Source organism: Orbicella faveolata, unplaced genomic scaffold (assembly GCF_042242905.1).
Source record: "Orbicella faveolata isolate gen_17 unplaced genomic scaffold, um_ofav_v1 contig_34, whole genome shotgun sequence".
Taxonomy (NCBI): Eukaryota; Metazoa; Cnidaria; class Anthozoa; order Scleractinia; family Merulinidae; genus Orbicella; species Orbicella faveolata.
In genome coordinates this window covers 1164693-1185342 of record NW_028301563.1, presented here as the reverse complement: position 1 = coordinate 1185342, position 20650 = coordinate 1164693, and the positions used below count along the sequence as shown (strand labels likewise).

Sequence of the window (20650 nt, the reverse complement as noted above, 5' to 3'; positions counted from 1 at the left end):
AAATGTTATTAGCATTGAACATATGGCCACAGCCATTTTTTGTATAGTTTGTAGTTTACAGAAAGTTAGAATTTTGTTCGGTATGGTTAAAAACCTAATTGTGTTGCACTTACCTATCTTCAACGCACAAAATTATATTCCTATTCAAAATCTCAGTCTCCGGCAGTTTATCCTTAAAGTATTCTTAAAATTTCGCAAATTTCGGCCTCGATATTCTCATAGAAAAAAAAAAGTGTATTTTGCTTTAAACAGTTCCACTTGCATGGTATTAAACAGTTCCAATTGCATGGTATTAAATTTTAATGCCATTCAAATAAGCATATAAAATGCAGTGTTAACTTTCCGAGGTTAAAAAGAATAACTATGAGGCTTTCGACAAAACTAGTACCTGCGCTTAATATGAGAGATCCATATGACAATGACTTGATCATAATCTAATGTCTAGTTTAGCCGAGAACTTTTAATTCGTCCTTCGATTGCTTTCTGCCCTCACCAGTTGATTTGCATGTCTTAATTGACTTTTTACCATTAGGAGGTTTTCAATGATTTATTTAGGCTGATTGTTAAACAAATCTGTTTAGTCGACACGTACCATATCTCCTCTGTTTTGGGAGTCGCGGCCCTCAATGCGTTGATCCAAGGAAGATGATGTTTCTCTGCTATTGATAACTTTATGAGGAGAGTTCCCTCCAGGTAACGTGCAAACGTTAGTTCAGTTTTTCATGGCGACGATAGAAAAACAACCAAACAAATCCACACTTAGACACTTGCAAATTCTGGAGGAGAGAATCCGTCAATTCAAATCTTTATTATCGTTGTGACACCGTTCCATTTGGCCCCGTTGAAAAATTCCGGAAGCCCGTTTAGTTGCGTGGAAAGCCTCTCACATCCCTTACAATGCTGTTCTGCTAGCATGTTATCGAACTCATTGTCATCAATAACTGGGAATATTTTTCTTTCCCCAAAGTGCCTTGATAAGAAGCAATATCTTCCCGCTAAATCTTTCCAGATACCCCGTCCAAAGCTAACAACAATAACTAAAACACTCCAATAGAAAACTCCTCTCTTTGACGGAAAAATCGTTTTTCTTCTTGCAGACTTGTCAAGCCGCCATGTTGGGATGCACTGATGGTACACCAAACTGGCGGACCCATACTAAGTTCTTGAATTTTCTCAATATTGTTTGCCAAGGGAATCATATGGTTTTTCTCATTCAGTTTGGAATTAATTTGCACTTGTGAGTTTTTTAAAAAGCTGAAATTGCAAGAGCCGCTTCGGCGCGTGCAATTCCAGCTTTTTTGAAAAACTCACAAGTGCAAATTAATTCCAAATTGAAGGAGTAAAACCGTATGATTTCTTATTAATGATATAATACGTGATTAATGATATAGAGGGAAGAAGAAGTTGTGGCAGACCGAAAGGGACTTGGCGGAGAACCGCAGAAAAAGAAAGAACAGTATTGGGTTTTGGCTCATGGAGCGAGGCAAGGAGGCGAGGAAGTGCCGGAAAATCTTTCTTGAAGCCATTTTTTCTCATTCGAGAATAATTTTTTCAAAGTTTTGGCTCAAAATTTTCCTCATCATTTCCTATTGTGTTTCAGCCAATCATAATCCAGAACTACGATTTGTAATTTGTACTGGTGTTACACCTTTTGCACTGATGTTACACTTGAACTGCATTGCTCGCAGCCAATCAGAATCGAGTAATTGGTCATGTATATTATTAGAGGTTACGAGTACAATTAGGAAATAATTTCACTTGCGTTTTGTCAAAATTTCAATAATTTACGTCGACTAAAGGCTCGGGAGATTATTAGAATCTTGACAAACGAAAGTGAAATTATTTCTCACTTTCACGAGTATACCATTTGATTACCTTTCAATATCATAGACGACTAATTACGCCTACAATCGGGGTGTTTTTTTTGGCCTGTTTATTGTATTGAGAAATTTTGCGGCAAACGTTTCCAGTTTGTAATTTCACATGTGAAAAACAACGCTAAAATTTCGCGCCAAAATTAAGGTGTAATTTTATCACCCATGATATTATTCCAATAACTTCGTTGTGACGAGTACTGTAAATTTCAAGTACTTGCTCTTTATTTCTCTCAATAAACCCTCCTTTTCTATATGTTTCAGTTTTTTCGGTATTTTGAACGCAAACTAAACTTTGTAGTTATCGTGATTAAACCATCCTATAGAAAGAAAAAGTTGCAAGCCTTCACGTGTGGTGTATCCTTGAAGAGTTAGCTTGATGTAAAATGCGGTGGATAAACACTTAGATTAATGATTTTTTTTCACTGTCCAGGACTCTAATAGTTTCGACATGGCTCCAAGTAATTATCCGTTCAACACAGCCGCAGTGATTCTGTCTGTCCTGATTTGCCACGGAACTTCTCTTCAATGTGGAAGGGAACAATCCACCATGGGCATGATGTTACGGCAACACGTCTTCAAGAAGATCAAAGGAGTATCCCTTGGTACTGAGTGTCTACGAGCATGCAACGAGGACGTCAGATGTCAAAGTTTTAATTACGTCATTTCCCAAGGAATGTGTGAATTGAATAACCGCACCAAGGAAGCCAGACCTGAAGATTTCGTTCCAGCCTTTAACAGATATTATTTGAAAAGAGAGGTAAATAGAGGTACAGTACACGGAAATAATAAAATTTGACAATAAATACTTAAAAATTGGAAATGTTAAAAACCAGGGCACACGAAAATTCATTATCACCAATTCATTGGAATAACAATGACATTGACTTGTCAAAATCAACAAAAGTAGAGAGTATACAATGATTATCACATTGATGAAGTGATCATACTGTACCACACCTTCTGAAAAAATTATGACGTTTGCTTTTTGGGTCAGCACAAAAGACGCTGGCCTCTTGACGTGGCTATCTGGCAAAAAGCTGCCACCCCTCCCCCCTAGTCTGCGAGTTGTCCATCGTAAGCTACCCTCGACATTTCGTTAGGTTTGAATCACATTAGCCTGATTCTCGGACGTCCGAGGTCGTTAGCGGGCCCTCTCGGACGTCTGAGAATCAGGCTAGACTCATATGGGTGGATATAGACAATGTTGCTACCAATATCAGTTATATCAATAATGGCACCAAATGAGACAAAACCTCTTTTGTACACAGCTAGAACGAAACAGCACAAAAGACGCTGGCCTATCTATTAATTGTAGTTATTTTATGTATCTTATTAGTACACGACCCCACAAGCTTGTTAGCTTTGACGTCTTTTATCGTGTATAAATAAAGGTTGTATGTACAGCTAGTTACAGAAAACTTGAAAGTTAATTACTAAAAATCGCTTCTCTTTTACGTTATAGTTCCCCTTGGTTCCATCCCTGAACTGCCCGCCGAAACATGCAAAGAGATTAAGGCGAGTGAAGGTGGACACGCGCTCAGCGGCAAATACTGGTTTGATTCACTTGTACCGGGGGAGGTTGTGCTTGCTGATTGTAACATGGAGACAGAAGGTCAGTTAAGTAATGAAACTTGCAGCTGTGAAATGAAACATTTACAGTCGAGTAGCCATAAAAGGTTATTGAAATGTATGATCCTCAGTCTCATTAAAAATCTTCAGGTTTCATTGCACAAAATTTCGGTGTCTTCCAATGCTAGGAAACTGTTGGAGGAAGATAGGAAGACAGTTGTTTGATAGGCGGAGGAAGAAAATTACTTAAGGGATGGGATGGTCAAAATATTGTAAATTTAGTGAAATTTAGAAATATAATACGAAAAAACTGAACTTTCGATCACCACCAGTGACCCTCAACGCTAGGCTTCGTTCACTCGCTGTACATTGTGAAATCTAAAGGCCATGGTTCAAAGTTATTTGTTGTAACTCCCAGTTCAAATACGTTTTCCGATTGGAGGAGAACGTGTCACGTGTCGTGGGTCAAAACTCACTAACTCCCTAGGGCAACAACAACTTGAACATTCGACTCGCACGTGATCAGGTCCTGCTCCTTGACACCACGGCAAATTTGTGAGCCAGCCGGCGTTAAGCCAACGATTTGTTCGCTTTTTTTTTCTATTTTTGAGTTGGGAGGTATAACAAAACACTTAATGACTGGTCCCGCGGGAAACAGTGAGTTTTGTTTCTCCTCGACCTTAGGGAAAACAAAACTCACTGTTTCCCCTGAGGCCAGTCATTAAGTGCTTAATGTAACTCGAGTATCAACAAATCTTTTGTTGGAAAAAGCAAATTTTGCCAGCAAGACTCGGAGATAACGTACATGATTTATTTATTAGTTTGTATGCTTTGGTCTTTGATTGATGACTTGGGGCTGATATTTGACAGATTCTTCTTTGTTTTATTATAAAGGCGATTATTATGGTGATTTTATTTTCTCTTTAGACATCGATGAATGCAGCGCTAATGCCCGGGTGTGTAACCTCAATGCCAAATTTATAAACACTCGCGGGTCTTACAATTGTTTGTGTCATGCTGGGTTTACTGGAGATGGCAAAAACTGTGTAGGTAGGCAGAAATTTCTAGTACGTTCCTCTGAAGTAATGCGGTGACGGTGGATCATGAAATACCGAAAAAGAAATATCGAAAGAAAAACCGTATTCTAGGCTGACAGGAGGGATACTTGAGCTAACCGTAAGGTCATTTCACCGTTTTGCCATTTCGTGTTCGAAATGGCAAAACCTTCCTTCAATTCTTGATGAGACTGAACTTAAAAACAACAAATCACTAACAAGCAGAACAACAGACCGACAGTTAAGCTGACCTTAAGCAATAGGTAGAAGGATATCGACCTCAACAACAATAGCAGCAGCAACAAAATCGTAACAACAACAAACACGCAGAGAAAGTTAAAGATATTTCTAGTATGATAAATTTGTGGTTGTGTTATATTATCGTCAGATGTAACATTGGACGAGCATCCCAAACATACCCATTCTGATTAATATGCGATGACTCGTTAGTAGTTTATCAAGTTACGACAAAGTAAATCACAACCGTGAAGGAGGTTTGGATACCCGGTCTTAATTAGCATAGACTTTTAATTTGACGATCTTACTTTTCTGTTTACTCCTTAGTTTTTGTTTCGATTGAGAATATTGAGAATATCTATCAAACACTCGAGACTTCGGCTATCCAAACACCTCGAATTTCGTCAAAAATACTCCGCTGCGCGCAGTATTTTCAACTATCTTCTCGGTGTTTGGATATCCCGATGAAACAGTCTCTCGTGTTTGATATATTACATGACATACCGCGGTGCCCAAAAAACTCGGGGGCTGCATTTACCATGTTTATCTGCCATGCTTCTAAGTCGTGTTTCATCAAAATATTTCAGAGGTTAATTGCTTCGACTATCCTGTTGGTGTCTCCTCACCCGAAATAATTCCTGATAACCAGATGACAGCTTCTTCGTATACCACTACTGATTACAGCAGTTACAGAGCCTACAACGGACGTCTGCACGATACCAGAGGCGATGGTTGGTGCTCTGCAGTCCCTGGCAGCAACAACGACTGGCTCCAAATTGACTTTGCAAGAATAATCCAAGTTTGCGCCGTTGCTTCCCAAGGGGACGTAAATGGTAATGAGTGGGTTACGGATTTCAAGTTGTCTTATTCATCTGATGGAAACACTTGGACAGTTTACAAAGATGCGAATGGTACAGATCAGGTAACATATAGATATCTTATCGTTGAAGTGCCAGTGCTGTGATGGAGTATTGGTCTAAGGTCTTGTCGGTACGGATCGAGCGCAGCGAAGTCCAAACACAAAGATAGGAAGGTTTACATTTCACCAGAATTGGCTTACTGACATGACGTTATTGTTGAAAAATGCCATGGAAACTAATTCGTCCTTGAACAAATCTCCCAGCCAGCAAACATGTAAGCCAAAATTGACTACACATTATAGCCTCCAATTGATCTGTTTGGTGCGTTCGCAAGGCTTAGTCTACCCCTTAAGTGGCGATGGAAGGGGGTGGGTGTTACCAAGAACCGACCTCCTATCAGTACTGATTTCAATCAGCCAGTAAGTAATCCTTTTGCGGAAAAGCCATTTTTGGGGAGGGTAGGGTGGGTGGAGGGAGGGTTAGCTCTAGGTTACTTCAGGTAGCTGTACCTGGGTATTCCAGCCAGCATGACTTCCGTTGGGGAGCAGATTTTAAAGGAACGATAATCCTTTGGATGGCCTTACAGATATTGAATTTGATTGTGAACTTTCTTCCTTACTGCTATTCGCTAAAGTAAGGAAATATTCGGCTTCTTTTGGTGTAAGACATACAATTCACCTGTAAACGATGAGAGCTACTATTGCTTACCATGATATTGTTCATTACGTCTTTGAAAACCAACAAATGACATACTTTAACTCTTTTTTTACTTTAACTTTTTACGAACTATTTTGAGGATGATAGACACGAAAGTCTTGAATTTGCTCTGAAATACTCACTTACTTACTATATCGAGTCTTTGCCTCTCGGAACAGAAATAAAGTGTTTATGCACCGTTAGTTTTTGCGCCCTGGAAGTTATAGTCGGTTTACCATAACCAAGTGGCTGACCTACTTAATTTAATTTCCAATAGGCCACTTTCTATATATCAATATTCTAACATGGATCCGAAGCTTTCGGGTCAAAATTGCAATTTTTTAAGCTTCTTTTGTCTCACAATTTCCAAAAGAGACTAGACAACAACACCAAATTTAGAAGTTTGTCCTGAAAGCCTCCGAACCATATTAGAATACTTATATGTCGAACATTGCCTATTAGCTAAGTGTTCAAAGTTACGTTTGTTTTGTATTTTCAGGTATTTCACAGAGAAGGTAACAGCAACACTATTGACCAACACAAGTTTTCAACTCCCGTGCCTGCAAGATTCATACGTTTTCACCCAACCAATAGGAATAACTGGAACTGCCTTAGAGTGGAGGTGTATAGTCGATAGTCCCCCAGGTACGTATTGCACTATCTGTTTACGGTAACAACTTGAAGTTTCTTTTAATTTCAACTACATTACGTAGTATTCTGTAGAAAAAGAATGAATGAACGAATGAACTAACGAGCGAACGAACGGACGAACGAACGAACGAACGAACGAATGAATGCTTTATTTCCTAGTTTGGGTGTCACTGTATCAACCCAGGACTTAACCAGGATTGCATAACATCTGACAGAAGCAAAAGCAGTTGTTGAATTCCCTTCTTCTGTCATGATAGGGTGGGATTTTAAAGATTTAAGGATCACCCTCAGAACACATGAGTCAGTTACGTTAGACCCTAAGGAAGAAGATCCGGGGATTTTATTATTATCACTTATGTATTACATGTATGAGGTCACATTCTGTAACAGCAGGTCCATAAGGGAAAAAAACAACAGTAGGGAACAACAAATGTTTGCATGGCTGGCTGGGGAGCGCCATGAGCAGTTGATGTTCCACTTATACTCTAGCGCCAGTTCTCGTTCGAGAAGGGCAAAAATCTCGTTAATAGAGACGGCCTTTTAATAGTTCTTAAACCGTATATATTTTGTCACATAAAGTTATTTAATGTATGAACAACAAGCCTGGGGAGTCGCATGACTTCGTCGAGTTGCAGTGAAAAAGTTACTTTTCCCCCAAACACTCTTTGTTTGTTGGAAAAAAATATTTGCATGCTTATGAAGTTCTTTACTCGTTCTTTGTAGAATGCCAAGACTACTAAAATCTGACCAGTTCACACAGAAAAACCACGCACACTGTTGATGCAGCAAACACTCATTGTGACCAGTCGCTCGGTCCTGCCCGGTTCCGTTTCCAAGGCGAGGCTGGAACTAAAATGCCCCCCTCCTGTGTTTCTGAAAACCACTGTGGAACAAACGCCGCAGGCTGGTTGAATGGCGCTCATCCTACATAAAAGTAGCAATACCTTTTGAACGGTGACTTCTTCAAAGAAGTTTTCTAGTCTTCTTTGATAATCTTCTGCAAGAGAATAAATCACTAAAATATAAACCTGAATACTGACTGAGTTTCAAGACACAAACCTTGTTTTACTTACCTGTTAAAAATGTTACCAATCTTGTGCCAATCTCGTCGAGGGAACATGGCCCTTTTTCCAACCTGCCATCTCTAGGGATCTTTAAAGTAAAGTTATTATCAACAGTTTTCCACACATATACCATTGAACTAGTGTGAGGTCGATATTGGAGAAATATTGGTCGGGTATTATTTTGCAGGTTTATGGACCGATTGGCAAGCAAAAACCATAAACTTGTAAAAAACAGACCAATATTCTCCAATGCAGATCAAACAAGGTGGCTCAATAAAGTATTTGTTTATTACATTTTGCATGCAACTTAGTTGCTCTGAACGTTAATTGAGATAGTTTCAAGGTGGTTCATGAAAAGAAAAGTCTTGCGGAGGAAAATTTAACTCAAATTTTCATTAACCCTGCCAAAATGTAGTCATATCTGTAATAGGATAAATGGGATGGTGGCTCAAGAATATCTACAAAACAAGATGGTTCAATTGATCTGAATGTCAAAAAAAGAACCAAACAATGAAATGGATTGTTATAAAAGAGACAATATTTGTCCAGACAGTAGTGTTGTTATCCTTCTCGAAACTCAGGACCCGAAAATATAACTTTTTTTCACAGTGTGCTTACTGCGGATTGTTTCAACGTGTCTTGTTTACTGTTCTGCGATACAACATAATAGCATTCGTATGGTTCTTTGGTTGTTTTATCAGTATTTATCAAATTTATCAAATTTATGTTATACTTAGCTAAGTTTAGTTGCAATGGTACAAGGTGCGTTGCATGACGGTGTCGAATATTTTATATCATGGATCGTTATGCTTCATTTAATTCTGCTAAATTCAGATGAGTCTTCCAGATCTGAGTTTTTGACACACTTAAAAGCCTTTGAATCAGCAAAACACTATCTCAAGCTTAGTAGCAAGAGGTCACAAGACAATTGCGCGTGCGGGGTAATAAAGGAAGGAAATGAAACAAAAACCAAGATGATGCACAAACCTTCGACAATACAAACGGCAACAATGAACGCAGGAGAGATCGTGACCTAGCAAAGATAACATGTATTGAGGTGTTTATTCCAGTCATTTGTCCTTTATGATCCTTTCAAAGGCCGGATAACAGGGAAGTTTTGTTGTAACCCGTGTTTCCTCTTTGCTGCACCAAATAAACACCACCTCTGACGTCTTTCCTTGACCATCTCGTTTGCATGTCAATAATTGAAGAAAAACTGAACCACCACCCACACTGCTAGGCGATTTTTCTGACATGAAAGAACAGTTAATGTTTTCAAAACCAAGGAGAAACCTTTTAAGTAAGATCGACATTGCGGTCCTGTCATCTGACCTTTGAATCTGTAATGCGTCACGCCTTCTGAAAACAAGAAGTCGGTGTAAACAAGAGGTTTGCCGTAGTCCCAAAATTAATTTTTTTCATTTTGTTTTTCATGCAGCGTGACGTTAAAAATAGCCTGAATTTTCACGGGAAAATGTACCCTTGATAATGGCAAGGATTTGGCAAGTTTGAAATGTTTGCAGAAGTTAATAATGATGTCACAGCTTCAATATTCTATTTTGCAGTCCAACAAGCTATTTTGTGCAGATCTTTCAGCAAATCATGGATAACAATTGTAGAAAGTTAGAATAGGGTGATATTTTTCACTAAACATTTGGCGGAAATATTTCTGACTAATGATTTTTTTTTTGGACTTTGGAAGACCACTTACTCTGATTTACCTGTAGATACCAATTTTAACTAAACTGGATATTGATATCAGTGTAAAAGACTATCAGGAAAACATCTTTCTGCGGAAATAAACGGATGCACTTGAAAGACGACTCGCTAAAAATGGCTAAAATTTGGGTTTCGCTCATTAACGATTCTGTGGTGATATTTGGCACTTCGTGAAAACAGTAGAATCAAAGAATTAAAGTGAAAGACTTAAAATATATCTCAGTCAACTAATAAGGGGCCAGATATTGCACAAAAATAAGGGTTTCTGGAATTTGTATGAAGTATCTTTTAGGCTCACTAAAAGTTGCCCGAAATTTTGGCCATTTTAGACGGCTTGAGAGGCCAAAATCATGATGTGGTGCTATCTCGAAGAAAACGAAGGCCTGCTTCAGCAAATATCACGATTGTTAATTCTTTCGGATAGCTTTTATACTGTGAAAAGATGACGGTAAACAGCTGACTTCGATCTTTTGGTCCTGCCCTGTTTTCTCTGACAATGACGCTTAACTCCCTGAGTGCCTATATGATGTACCCAATACATCGTGATTTTTAGTTCGTATAGTGTGATCGTCCGGGTGAGTGTAGTTCTGAAAAGAACTGTTGTTGGTGACTGACGTTTCGACAACCTGAGGGGAAGTCATCTTCAGAGTCAAGTCTGACTCTGACTTCTGAAATGTATGTGATAATGTTTAGCTAAGACTTTTTAATACATGTAGCTTTACGTAATCACACTATACGAACTAAAAATCACGTAATCCTTTAGAATTGTGCTTAAATAGTCAAGCCTTGTAAAATATTTCTTTCAGACTTCCGCTCAGGTTGTCGAAACGTCAGTCACCAACAACAGTTCTTTTCAGAACTACACTCACCCGGACAATCACACTATACGAACTACTGATACTCCTGGGTTCAAACCATTTACTGTATCGTGATTTTTGTCCCTCAGGTGTCTACTGGGAAAATGTGTACATGTCCCTAGTTTAAGTGAAAACGCTTATGGCATGCAAGAAGATTTTTACTAGGTACCAATTTTCAGTGAAAATGGTGTGGCACACAGCATACGCAATGGTCAGGCACTCAAAAGGTTAATCCAAGAACGAAAGAATATTTTACAAGGCTTGACTATTTAAGCACAATTCTAAAGGATTACGTAAAGCTACATGTATTAAAAAGTCTTAGCTAAACATTATCACATACATTTCAGAAGGCTCAGTTATAACGGAATTCGCTGTTTACAACATTAATAACTTTGAAAACAATGCAGGTAGATAACAGTTTAACAAAAGACTATCGCAGGTAGAAAGCACAGTTTAATGCTTATTACAGTTATGATCCACAACAAAATAGCAGGTGCTTGTTACGGTTAATGAACTGAAACAGTAACCTGTAACTCAGAAATGCAAAACGAACCAAGACAAGTATATCTTGTGTAAGGCAACTCGTCTTACGAAATTTAACGATTACGCTAAAGGTGGTTCAAAAATGATTGACCTAGATTGCATGATTAAATCTTTGCGTTTGGCCCGGCTACAAAGGGTACATAATGTTACAGATGGCCCTTGGAGATGGTATCTCTTTCACCTTTTAACAAAGTTAATGACCTCTCGGTTCCTTCACTATTCTATTCTCAACTTTTGAAATATTCCTTTGTATAAATATATATATGTATACAGGATACAATTTAATTGGTCTCTCGAGCCAACAGTGCATCTCTGCTCCAGGAGGATCACAAATGGATTCACAGTCCGAACCTCGGTCAAATGAAATTAATTAATGAAGTTAATGAAGGAATCAAGGATGGACAACTTCTCAGAGACATTTTCACTTGAAGAAAAACTTTTTATGCCCTGAGCGGGATTTGCATACAGGAGATATATTCTGTTTTTCAGCTACTTTCATGATTACTTTTTGCAAATATCCTTTGCTAAATTGGTAGTCAGTAGTAAGTTATGTAAGCTACTGCTATGTAATCGATTATGTAAATGTAGAAATAGCTGTTGATTTACTTGGTTAATGACGGTAAGGACCTGTATATATCGTAAGTGATTGTAAGAAATGTAAATAGCTGTAACGTCAGTAATGTCACTAAGTGCACTTTAAGTAACAGAAAATATCTGTGTCACTAGTAATGTAAGTAATTGTACTGTAGGTAACGTAAGTAGCTGTATCGTTTAATTAAAGCAAAATAATAATAAAAACCTCTGTACTGAGCTGCAGCTTTATACAGAGTTGAGGGTTGAAGGTTTAATGTTTAATGTTTAAGTTGAAGGTTGAAGGTTTAATGCAGTTTACGGCAAGAAATGTAAGCTTGTGGTTATGAACAAAAACGGCTCTTTTAGGAGCCACCAAACTTGTAAAGGCAATGATCGATGCGAAACTCTGTTTACTGAGGTGCTTATAAGTTTGCTTTACCGGCTTGTAAATTTTCGATGGAAAGTGTTAATTTATGTAAATGTACGGCACGTTGTCCAGATCTTCTCGCAGATAAGCCGCATCCCCGATTTTTAAGGAAAATTTTGAGTGAAAAGGTACGGCTTATCCGCCGGTGTTTACGGTTAGTGGAGGTGACACCACTGACATGTTTTGATGGCAATGTTTCTCATTCGTGTATCTATAAAGAAGTGGTCTCATTCAACGGACTCAATGGAGGCCAATGGACTTATTGCAATTTCGAAAGACTACGTTTGGACACAAACTTCAAATGAATTCCCATCATTTATGAAAAGAGAGTTCACTTCAGTTTTAACATTAGGGCTACAAGCGAATATAAGTACTTGAACTCAACACCATAAAGGACACAAAATTTCAATGTACGTTAAAGTTGACTGAAATGGATTATCCTGCGTCACGTATCACTTGGCAGAAATCCATGCTACTTAAAATTGATTTGTGAACTGTGTTGAATTTATCCTTAAATTTTGGTGTTATCATCATGAACTTTGTAGTATATGCCCTGCTGCTGTAACAGATCACTGTATTGATAACTTAGCAAAAACTGCATAATCTGCGCATTTTTAAGTTTAAAAACGACTGTTACCTAGGATGTCTTCACTTAGAATGTCTGTTCTAAATAATTTATGATAAATCAGTAAATGTTTTAGTGGATTTGGTGAAAAAAAGCTACGTTCCCAATAAAAGCACTGTTCATCTTGATCGGCCAATCTTCACTTTTTGGTCAACTTTCTAGACTAGTTCAATCTATTTAGAAAATATTAATAAATAATCATTTTAAAAAAAAAGGTTTATGGAATTTTACCAAAGAACGAGAACCAGTCTTAAGCCAACTGAGAGCTGGATATAAGCAAGCATTGGACATTACTCTGAGTCTATACATCACTTTTGACCAAACAAAATGATCCTGCGGTTTTGACTACAGCACCAGGAAGACATGTACAGATATATGTAACGTAAAACATGTAGGTAGGCCTGAGTAACAAACAGTTTCTTAACGTTGAACTGTCTCATGTCGCAAATATCACAACACACTGCTGAATGGGAAAAGGCTTTATGGTCTTGTTCGAAAGCTAGTCTGCTCTCACATCACAAGTAGTTCCTTAATGAGTAATGCCTTATAACACCCTTTCATAATTTATTTTCCAAGTTCAGTGGCTCACAGCTACTTCGATTTGAGAATAAATTCAGCAAGCTGCTGGGAGCTCATCTGTTTCGTCATGTCAACAAAAAGTCCACCCCTGTGAGCTATCCTTTTACACAACATTTTGCCGCAGTTTGGGTATTTTTCTTTTGGCTTTTTTTCTGTTTCTAACGTCACGGTTTTACAATGATATTTTTATGATTGTGAAGTGTGTGACATTGCGTAAACGTTTTACCACACGCTTTCCGAGGATAATCTTTAAACGACCACAAACTTGGTGACTTTTTAAACGTCTTGCCGTCAATAGAAGAGTATTCTTTTCTCCTCCTTTTTAATCTCTTCTTCTCGGAGTGTCAGTTCTTCGGGATTCATTGATTCAGCCATTATTTTGTGTATTACATATTCTCTTCGATTCGCGTTACCAGTATGTCGCATATGTTTAAATAGAAATTTTGTGGCGCGTCGGACGGTCGTTTAAAGATTATCTTTGTGAATTTTGAGTTACAAATTTGCCGGCAATTGTCCACTACACCACCTACTACTAAGCGACTTACTAAATAATTCAAGCATATTGAGATAATTAAGGTTCAATACTGTATACCTTTAAAGATGTCAGACGTCCAAGCGATGTAGCGCATCCAGTTTAACTATAGAACATTTATTTAAGGCCCTTTATCAAATTAAGGCTTATAAAGCTGCGTATCAAACTATACCAACAATTTTGAGCACTTGTCATCGGGCAGATCTTTTCACGTTTATAAGCATTTGCAGGCTTCAGAGTCGTGCCGTACCTCTTGTAACTTAGACTGCTTCAAGATCTTAGACTCTGCACCTACCAAGTACCAAGTTAAGCTTAAGGAGTCTATGTACATCAAGTGGGAAAAGCCTGACCTTAATCAACAGGTCAAACACATCAATTTGACGCTTTCCCTATAGCTGCACGCGCACGCGCATCTTTTAATTCCGTTAACTTTGAAATTTATCTAGCGTATTGTTTTCCAACGCAATGTAACGTACGATTTGTAACAGGCACGTTTTAAACCACTGTAAACTTTCATAACCGTCACACTGACGATGACGGATGTACCGTCAAAACATGTTTGTGAAAATTAAAAAAGTCGTATTATTTTTGAAAATATTCCAAATAGCATTAAAACAATATGGACTGATGATTGAAAAATCGCTGTCGGAGAAAAATCTTTCAAAAAAATAATTTCGCAGTCACATCTATGTTGTTTATATGTCAAACTATCTACTGTCCAAATTTGAGGGCAAACAAACAAATTGGCTTTGACTTGTAGCTTTCAAAAGGGACCAAAATGTGATTCGGATGCTCACATTTAGAGGAGGTGAAAAATCTCTCAATTTATTTTATTTTAAATACTTGGTTTAGTTTGATAGCCAGCTCTTCAAGCTTTAATTTGATATAGAGGTTTAGGTATCTACAGTATAAGCAGACACGCAACATCGTTTGGTCGAGAAGTGCTTCAAGGTATAGGTAACCCTAAACTACAATACGTACTATACCGTACCTGGAATGATCTATTTTCACAACTCTCCTGGCCCCAGCAATCACATTTTGCTGTGCAAGGCCGTTTGGCCCTAACACATCTACAGGACACGCATCGTTTATTCCTACAGCTGCAACCAATCTGCAAGAAAATCAACCTTAAGTATGTAACTATGAAGTAAAAATGCTGTTGCCAAAGGTTCAAGATAGGAGGAAAAGGCGAACAACATCAGGTTCTGATCAGAAGTGAGTGAGGTTGAGTTACTCGCTCGTTCGCTCGTTAGATGTTTTACGAATGGTTTGTAGAGGGCGCGCAAGCCTATTCGATGACAAAATTGCGAAACAAACCCACTTGTAAGCCAATTTACCGCAGGAAAAAAAAAGATAAACCTGTTATTTGCCGGCTTAGGGTCGGTCCGTATAGTGAAAAACTGTGACCTCGGGCTTGAAAATGCGGCCTCGAGCAGCATTTTCAAGACCTTGGTCACAGTTTTTCCCTATACGGACCTCCCAGCCGGCCAACAACATATATTGCTCTGATTGCATTAAGCATAAACGTTTAAGCAGCAGCCACTTGCACGTTTTGGGCGCCTAGTTTTGGAACGCTGTCAGCAAATCTATAGTGGAAAGTTTCAATCACTTTCTATCGTTCAACGGCAAAGTATTGTTTCTTTAATCCCAAAAAAGAATAACAGCATGGAATATTTAACAAATTAGAGACCAGTATCGCTACTTAATGTTGACTACAAACTTGCAACCAAAAGTATTGCTCTTCTCTTAGAAAAGATCTTGCCAAGTATAATACATCGTTGTCAGTCCGACTACGTAAAGGGTAGTTTCACTGGAATTCACTAAAATAAAAAATATACCAGGTTTAGCTGTTTTCTTAGATTTGGAAAAATCTTTTGATTCAATTGAATGGGATTTCATCCAAAATGCCTTGAATCTTTCAACTTTGGACCAAATGTCCGGAAATGGATCAGCGTGTTCTATAAAGACATCTCCAGTTGCATCATTAACAATGGCGTTACCTCTAAACACTTCAACTTAGAACCCGGCATCCGTCAGGGTTGTCCCCTTTCAGGCACACTCTTTGTTATTGCTGTGCCAGGAACTTCTTGCCCAAAGTGTAAAACATCAAGGGCATATATATCCAGGGAAATGGAATATGCTGACGACACACAACTGTCGTTCTTGCCGATATCCAGTCAGTTTCTAATTTATTTGCCTTAATCTCACTGTTTGAAAAGTGCTCTGGCCTAAAAATAAATCAGGCAAAATCAGAACTGCTATGACTTGGCTCCATGCACCGTAGGAAAGAAGCAATTTGTAACCTTCAAATAAGCGGTGATCCTGCTTACGCGCTTGGGGTGCATTTTACTTACGATACTGAATTGTCTCATAAGAAAAATTTCTTTGAAAAGTTAGGATCCCTAAAGAAAACCCTAAGTGTCTGGTCCCGAAGAGACTTATCTATATACGAAAGAATAAATATTGTTAAAACATCAGCTCTCTACAAACTTGTATTCATCTCTAGCGTTATGGAGACTGCAACACAGGTCAATAAAATAGTATTCGATTTTATCTGGAAGCAGAAACCCGCCAAAATAAAAAAGACAACCCTTGTCAAGAAGAAATCAGATGGCAGTCTTAGCATGAAAGATTTTGTTCTTTTCGATAAGGCTTTGAAACTAACTTGGGTAAAACGGCTGTGCTCCGTCTCAGACGCACTGTGGAAGTATGTTCCATAATCGTCTCTCTCAACTGTTGGCGGCACTGAGTTCTTTCAGTGTAATTCCTTGACTACAACCTTCTTGATCTTAATGGCCATCTTCCGGAATTTTACAAACAAATTATTCATCATTGGCTAGAAATCGTGTCTACGACACCTCACAGCAAGACCGAGAAACTGTCTCAGACAATCTGGAACAACAAACTCATTACGATTGAAAAAAACGGTATATCTGCCTCATTGGCATCGAGCAGGAATAAAGCAAATTTCAAACTCTTTAGACGAGCACGAAAACTGCTTCCTGCCTTTCCTTTCCTTGCGCATTTAATACACGCTAAATTGCAACTTTTACAGTATCGTGGTCTCACATCCTCAATCCCCCAAAGTTGGAAAAAGCTCCTTCATGTTAATTCTGGTGATTCTACTACACCCCAACCGCCAATCTGTACCATAACATGCAGGATGTTATACGACAAACTGTTAACCCTTGGAAATCTACCTCCTCCCACTTCAGAAAAAAAACTCTGATCATACAGTCACGTAGGGGCCAAACCACCCCCCTAATGTTTCATGAAGGCTATATTTGCTTAGTTTATATACTTCTGAACCAAGTTTGGCAGATGAGCTTTCTTTGTTCTCCAGTTTACTTTAATTTGGAAGTTGTGACAAAATGTCAGATTATGACGTCACCAAAATGTGCTATAATTTTTTGTAAAATCTGATGTGATGCCTTGACTTGAGCATTAAAATGCCGGAAACCGTTTTTTGCAATGATGATTATTTTTCGAGATATGGTAAATTAAATATTTTTTTGGTTGCCCCCCCGGAATTTGCTTAACCATACTGTCCTTCTTAAGTCAGTCTCTCTGGTTTATTTTTTTCAGTTTTTTTCTAGGAAGGCTAATAATCTAGAAAACTAGAAAGCTTGCTTTTGTCAAAAATCGTATGGTTTCAGAAATTTGATTTTCAGCTTTGTTAAGATGGTATTAACAGTAAAAAAAACGGGTGACGTCACAGGTTATGACATAAGACTAGTAGTAATCAGAGATTATGACAGTGCGTTCGATGCTGTCACTTTAATATATAATTATATATCGTAAATAAATGATTTCACTAGCCGACTCTCAACCTTTGTCTATTGCTAAAATCAACATTTTTCAGCAGCAACCGAGGTTTTACAGTCAGATATGCATAGTGTCAAAGTCCATGCTAGTGAAGAGGTCACGATTTGTTGATACGTTGCGTGACGCCACCAGTTTCTGTAGTCTCTCAAGTTTCATAGAATATTAAAATTACGCATACATTATTCTAAGCTAGCATTTGCAGTCGCGTGCTCGTTTCGCGACTAATTCGAGTATTTCCCTGTGAATAAAGTAGTCTTATGGATCTTGCCTTCAGAGTACTTTTCCACCGATTCCAAACAATAAAATTTTGACCGGAATAAGACTGAGCTATCTGTCGCGACTGGAACTAATCAACAAATGCAATCAAAATGTAGCTGTTCCCACGGTTATCATCCCAAAGCCAAGTTGTGTTAATAAACAAGGACAATTCCCTCAGATTGCGATAAATGCTGCCGTCGAACCGTTTAAATTCGCCAAAATCTAACGCTGAGAGCACATAATAGCGAGGCGTACGGCGACTGAATGGAAAGAAGTCAAAAAAAGATACATCGGAAAGACGAGCTCACATGGCCTGCTCACATACTCACATGTTCGCCACATGTCTTATCACATGTCTTAGCATTAAACGGTACCAGTTTACTGGCCGTGACATGCCCCTGCAAAAATCAAGCGGGGTGGCCATTTTGGTGTCCTTACATGAATGTGTTTTTTTTGGCCTAGACCCGTGCACAGGAAGACCAACTTTGAAAAGCCACAGGTCAATTAGGTTTGCGTTCCACTTCGTCGAACACAAAAACTAATTTTAACGCAACAACACTAGAGGGATAATTTTTTATTCCGATTTTCTTCTTTATTTTTGCTTTAGTCATCTGGCACATCACATGTGCAACATAGCTGCATTTGCTGGAACAAAATTACGGCTCCAATTTTGGGATTTTTCTCAAGGGGGGGAACCCATATTTTGCAGAGTAATTTTTCATGATTAAAAATGCCATATTTCATTTAATTTTTGTGATATGGACAAAATTTTTTCAGGTTTCAACTCCCCTTGATGTGCTCTTTCGAACACATTGTAAAAAATATGCATATTAAAAACTTCAAAAGTGGCAAAAACCATGACGTTATCACTGTGACGTCACAACTTTGACATTTACCGACATTTTTTCACGTAAATATAATTGGCAATAGGTCTCCCGCTCATCTGCCAAGTTTGGTGTAGAAAGAGTCAATACTTTTTAAGTAATGCGAAATAATGTGAAATACCCAAGAACTGACGAAACATTTGGGGGGTGGTTTGGCTCCTACGTGAGTATTCCAAAAGATAATCTAAATAAAATTTATCGTCTGCCGTTCAAAGCCACAAAAAAAGTTAAATTGGCAATATTCCAGCACAAATTATACACAACATTTTAGCCAAGAACAGTATATTATACATGTACAAAATGAAAAACGTTGCCTCCCCATCCTGTCCTTTCTGACCCTCTAATGGTCAAAACATACGTCATTTGCTTATCAGCTGCCTGCAAACGTCTTCTTTTTGGGATAAGTTCCAAATTTGGTATTCTACCGTAAATAATGCGATTTTACTTCTCTCCTAACCAGAGGTACATGTATTTGGAATTACTCGTCCATGTTCGCACCGTTTGACCCTCAATCACCTGATAATGCTAAGCAAATATTTTTTTTTATATCAACGCGCTAAATAAGACTACAGTATGTTCTTTTTCATCGACTCCATCTCATTAGTGCAGGATAGAATCGAGATCGAAAAACATATCGCTGCCACGTTGAATGGTAAAAGAAAACTTCAACACAAGCGGAAATTCTTTCTCACCAGTTAAGGGGTGTCCCTTAGAAATTTGTTGCCAGCAAAGACGACAACGGCAACGGTGAGAACGCCACCAAACAAAAGATTTAATGAGTAGAACAATGGCTTGCACGTGCGTTAAAAATCTTTGTACATTTCTTTGCCGTGCTCTGCAAAACAACAACGTAAAATGAGTAAGTTCTGCGTATTTTGGAGAACGACGGCGGCTAATTTTTCTTATTTTCACTTGGAGTTGAACGCTGACGTAACGTATTTAGTTTGAACAAGTTCCGAGACCAATAGGCGCACTGTCATATCTAGACAAATGCGAAATTGCAAGGTAAAATATAAATTCATTTTTTTTTACCAGGCGTTTTACTCGGGGTCGCTGTTGTAATTGTTTAGGCTTTCTAGTAGCTCTGATGGAGTTTCATTGCTCATTCTCCACGATTAAATAACCGGTGAACACAAACTAGAAGCAACTACACAAAGAATGAACAACCACGTCAAAATATCCACGCCAAACAATCTGTTTGCTTCTGCGAGAAGCTTAGTACATGTACAAATAGAAAGGACTCACCATGTGCATCACGAGTTTCAAATTTATGGCATTCCTCCTTATTCAGAACTGTTGAGCACAAAGAAGAATCATAAAGAGCGTGTACATCTACGCCAAGAAATCTAAATGCTCGTTCGAAACAAGGTTATAGGGTCTTACAGGATAAGAAAAGAAATACTCACCTCAAAGCCATCGTGTGCATCGTTCCTGACGCCCACGTGCTACGCATTACATAGGGCACTGTCGCTCTCAGGAAATATATATAGACACGTGATCGAGGCTGCCCCCTGTATGTGACGTCATCATTTATGACCACTCCTTTGAAGTCTTAGTTTCACGATGTAAGACACTCAATATACTAATAACGGGAGTCCCAAACCATCGAGTTTGGATTCGAGTTCGAGTTGGACTTACTTATATACCGAATTGAAAGACGCGAAGAGTTCTGTTACCAATTGGTTGTAACTATAACAAAATTTTAAAAAACGTCGTAGAGTTGAATTATTTTACAGACCCACGAGAGAGGTATCCATTCAAATGAACGGGTACATTTTCTTCCTTCTAGATTTATGGACTGTTCAGGCCAGAAAGTTGG

At 38.4% G+C, this 20650-nt stretch overlaps 1 protein-coding gene and 1 long non-coding RNA gene across 2 annotated transcripts; one reads left to right on the top strand and one right to left on the bottom strand.

The window, feature by feature from the left end:
* The first annotated feature begins 393 nt into the window (after window positions 1-393).
* On the top strand, window positions 394-11950 carry LOC149104230 (coagulation factor VIII-like). The gene is made up of 6 exons (XM_089272120.1): window positions 394-2644; window positions 3340-3489; window positions 4374-4496; window positions 5326-5660; window positions 6794-6939; window positions 7669-11950. Exons 1-5 carry the CDS (start codon window positions 2326-2328, stop codon window positions 6929-6931), a joined length of 1065 nt encoding a protein of 354 aa, XP_089128246.1. The 5' UTR covers window positions 394-2325; the 3' UTR covers window positions 6932-6939; window positions 7669-11950.
* A 7902-nt stretch (window positions 11951-19852) lies between these two features.
* LOC149104229 (uncharacterized) lies at window positions 19853-20385 on the bottom strand. The gene is made up of 2 exons (XR_016201671.1): window positions 20238-20385; window positions 19853-20124 (listed from the first exon to the last, which is right to left on the bottom strand). It is a non-coding gene; the product is annotated as an uncharacterized LOC149104229 (long non-coding RNA).
* Between the last annotated feature and the right edge of the window lie 265 nt (window positions 20386-20650).